Consider the following 3,634-nt stretch of genomic DNA (forward strand, 5'->3'; position numbering starts at 1 on the left):
CCCCAGGGCTGCAAAGCAAGGATGAGGGGTCTGGAGTCAGTCGACTGACTCTCTTTCACAGGGCAAAGATTCCCCTTCCTGTTGCTGCCTGGGGGTCCTGTCACATGGGGAGACAAGGAAAGGTGATTGTCCTGCCCAGCTCTGGTTTGATCAGGAGAAAGGTCTCTGCTGGACAGAAGGATTTCTCCCCAGCTGAGGGAGGGAAAGTCAGTAAGAACTTCAGTGTCTTTTGAAGTAGATTCCCTGGAGCTCCAGGGAGGAGCCCAGAGGGGATGGAGGGTATGATGTCTTCACCTGCTCCTCTGCTGTGAGCTGGGTAGGGCTCCTGGGACAGTGGGAGCTCATGGCAACCCAGCAGCCCTGACAAGAGACAGCTCTGCCCAGGAGCTGCTCCTCTGCCAAGCTCACAGGGCTGGGGACACTGCCTGTAGGCACCGAGGGGAGACCTGTGAGGCTGAGAGAGCTGATGGATGCTGAGAGCTCACTGGAGGAGAAATCTCCACAGCACTCTGCCTGGTATGTCTGTGGGTGCAGGGCAATGCAGGTTCTGATCCTGGAGGGATCTCCTAAAGCTGGGACATGGGGCAGTGTGTGGGGTCTGTCAGGAGGACAGGTTCCCTACAGGACCAGAAAGTGCTGCCTGGAAGGGATGCCCTTCTGCCCCATCAGAGGGACAGGGCAGGACAGCTGTCTTCTCCTGGGCATGGCTGCAGAGGTGTGAAGCAGCATGTGCAGCCAGGGGTGCCCAGGGCTGTCTTTCTGAGCAGGGTCTCTGCACCCCAGGGCCTGTGTGCTGGGGCAGGGACTCTGCTGCTGCCAGGCTCAGCACTCAGCCTGCCTGCTGGGCTTTCCACAGGAAGGACCTGTGGGTTGAAGGAGTGACCAGGGGAAGAGCAGCGTAAGGTCCTTCTGCAGTAAGACAGTGCTGCCTGGGTCAGCTTTGCTCTCACCTCCAGCTGATCCTTGAGAAATTCCAAAGGGAATTTGAAGAACAACATCAAGGAAACATTTTCCTGTAGGTAGAGTCTTTGCCTTGGCTTTTCCTCTCCTGTGGGCTCTGCCGAGTGTGGTGTATCAGAACTAATTTCTCCCCTCAAGAATGTCCACATCAGAGGATCTCCTGAGTCCTGCACACACAGAGGTTCCCTGGGGCAGTGCCCTGATGCCAGGAGGGGTCTGCAGAGCAGAGCTGAGCACAGGGCAGTTTGGATGAGGTCTGTGAGCACAGAGCAGGAGGTGACATGGGCAAAGAGAAGCAGCTGCAGGGACAGCTCCAGGCAGCAGAGACATTGTCAGGGAGGGAGAAAGAAGGAGCTGCTCCCAGCAATGCCCTGGCAGTGGGGATTTGGTACCTCCCTGACAACCCCTGCAGTGCAGAAACTGATGAGAACACCAGGGTGTGATCACAGTGTCCAGCACAGGACATCACCTGTGTGTGGGCAGCTGCACTGAGCGCTGGGGTGTCCCTGGCAGGGAGCGAGAAGCTGAGAGCCTACTTCAGTAGGATGAGACTGCAGAAGGGCTTTGGAGCTCTGCCCTGGGAGACTGGATTCCTCAGCTCTCTCTGGGGTCCAGTTTCTTCTACAGGGAACACCAGGGTGTGATCACAGAGTGCCCAGCACAGGGCAGCTGAGAGCAGGGCTGATGGACAGAGCAGCTCTCCACTCTGCACTCAGGGGAAGTTCTCACTGGCACTGCAGCAGCAATGTCAGGGAGTTCTGACAGAAGAAACACTCCTCAGGTACAGGCAGGAGAAAACCAAAGCTCCAAAGCTCTGCTCTGCCCTCTGGTGAAACTGCAGTGACAGTGCTGAAAAGCTCCTTCCTATCCACAGGGGATTTAATCTGAAATCACACCATCCTTCTATTTACTTACGGCTGCCAGGCAGGACTGAGTTCTTGAGAGCCCACAGCTGACCCTCCTCCCAGCAGTGGCACACTCAATCCAGCACAAAACAGACCTCCCAAAAGGGGCCTGTACAAATCTTCCTCAATATAGAGAGTCAATCTGAGGGTATTCCCTAAGAAATGGAAGAGGTTTACCTCAAAGAAGAGTTCCCTAATGAATTACTGTGCCATTTTCTCCTTGGACAGGTCTCCATACACACAGAAAGCAGATGTCCAACAGCAGCTCCATCAGCCAGTTCCTCCTCCTGGCCTTTGCAGAAACACGGGAGCTGCAGCTCCTGCACTTCTGGCTCTTCTTGGGCATCTACCTGGCTGCTCTCCTGGGCAATGGCCTCATCATCATCACCATAGCCTGTGACCACCACCTCCACACCCCCATGTACTTCTTCCTCCTCAACCTCGCTGTTCTTGACCTTGGCTGCATCTCCACCACTGTTCCCAAATCCATGGCCAATTCCTTGTGGGACACCAGGGCCATTTCCTATACAGGATGTGTGGCTCAACTCTTTTTCTTTGTGTTTTTGATCGTCACAGAGTACTATATTCTCACTGTCATGGCCTATGACCGCTACGTTGCCATCTGCCACCCCCTGCACTACGGGACCTTCCTGGGCAGCAGAGCTTGTGTCCACATGGCAGCAGCTGCCTGGGGTGGTGGGTTTCTCAATGCTGTGCTGCACACAGCCAATACATTTTCACTGCCCCTCTGCCATGGCAATGCTGTTGACCAGTTCTTCTGTGAAATCCCCCAGATCCTCAAGCTGTCCTGCTCAGATGCCTACCTCAGGGAAACTGGAGTCATAGTGGTCAGTCTCTGTTTAGCTTTTGGGTGTTTTGTGTTCATTGTGGTGTCCTATGTGCAGATCTTCAGGGCTGTGCTGAGGATCCCCTCGCAGCAGGGACGGCACAAAGCCTTTTCCACCTGCCTCCCTCACCTGGCTGTAGTCTCCCTGTTTGTCAGCACTGCCATGTTTGCCAACCTGAAGCCCCCCTCCATCTCCTCCATATTTCTGGACCTGGTATTGGCATTTCTGTACTCGGTGGTTCCACCAGCAGTGAACCCCCTCATCTATAGCATGAGGAACCAGGAGCTCAAGGATTCCATGTTGAAACTGATGAATGGATGTTTCTAAGTAGCAAACAACTACTCATCTTCTTCTGCATACCACTTGCCTTCACTTTGCTCACGGGATTCCACTTGTACTTGCTCTTTGATTATTCACCTCCACTCATCTCACCCATTTCTGCTTTGAGCTTCAGAGAGTTTGAAATATCCCATCTCTCAGAAGTCTAATGAACTGTTCTGTCAGAGGTTCAGTGTGTTGATAAATGACCTTGCTATGTAGCTGATTGAAACAGATGACAGTGACAGAACTAGAGGGAATGGTATCAAGCTGCGCCAGGGGGGATTCAGGCTGGACATTAGGAAGCACTGCTTCTCGGAAAGGGTAGTCAGGCACTGGAATGCACTGCCCAGGGAGGTGGTGGAGTCACCGACCCTGGGGGCGTTCAAGGAAAGACTGGCTGTTGTATTGAGGGACATGGTTTAGTGGGAGCTAGTAGTAATAGGTGAATGGTTGGACTGGATGATCTTTTAGGTCTTTTCCAACCTTGATAATTCTGTGATTCTGATTCTGTGATTCTGTGAAACTGTTCTGGGAGAGAATCTCCTCTGAAAGCTGACCCCCTTCACACGCTGCTTGGCCGTAGCAGGCAGCTGAGGAGAG

At 53.6% G+C, this 3,634-nt stretch overlaps 1 protein-coding gene across 1 annotated transcript; it reads left to right on the forward strand.

The window, feature by feature from the left end:
- Window positions 1-2,116: 2,116 nt before the first annotated feature.
- Window positions 2,117-3,040, forward strand: LOC311200721 (olfactory receptor 14A16-like; the record flags this gene model as incomplete). The annotated part of the gene is made up of 1 exon (XM_084275007.1): window positions 2,117-3,040. One exon carries the CDS (start codon window positions 2,117-2,119, stop codon window positions 3,038-3,040), a length of 924 nt encoding a protein of 307 aa, XP_084131133.1.
- Between the last annotated feature and the right edge of the window lie 594 nt (window positions 3,041-3,634).

Source organism: Gallinula chloropus (assembly GCF_964237585.1).
Source record: "Gallinula chloropus genome assembly, chromosome: 24".
NCBI classification, from domain to species: Eukaryota; Metazoa; Chordata; class Aves; order Gruiformes; family Rallidae; genus Gallinula; species Gallinula chloropus.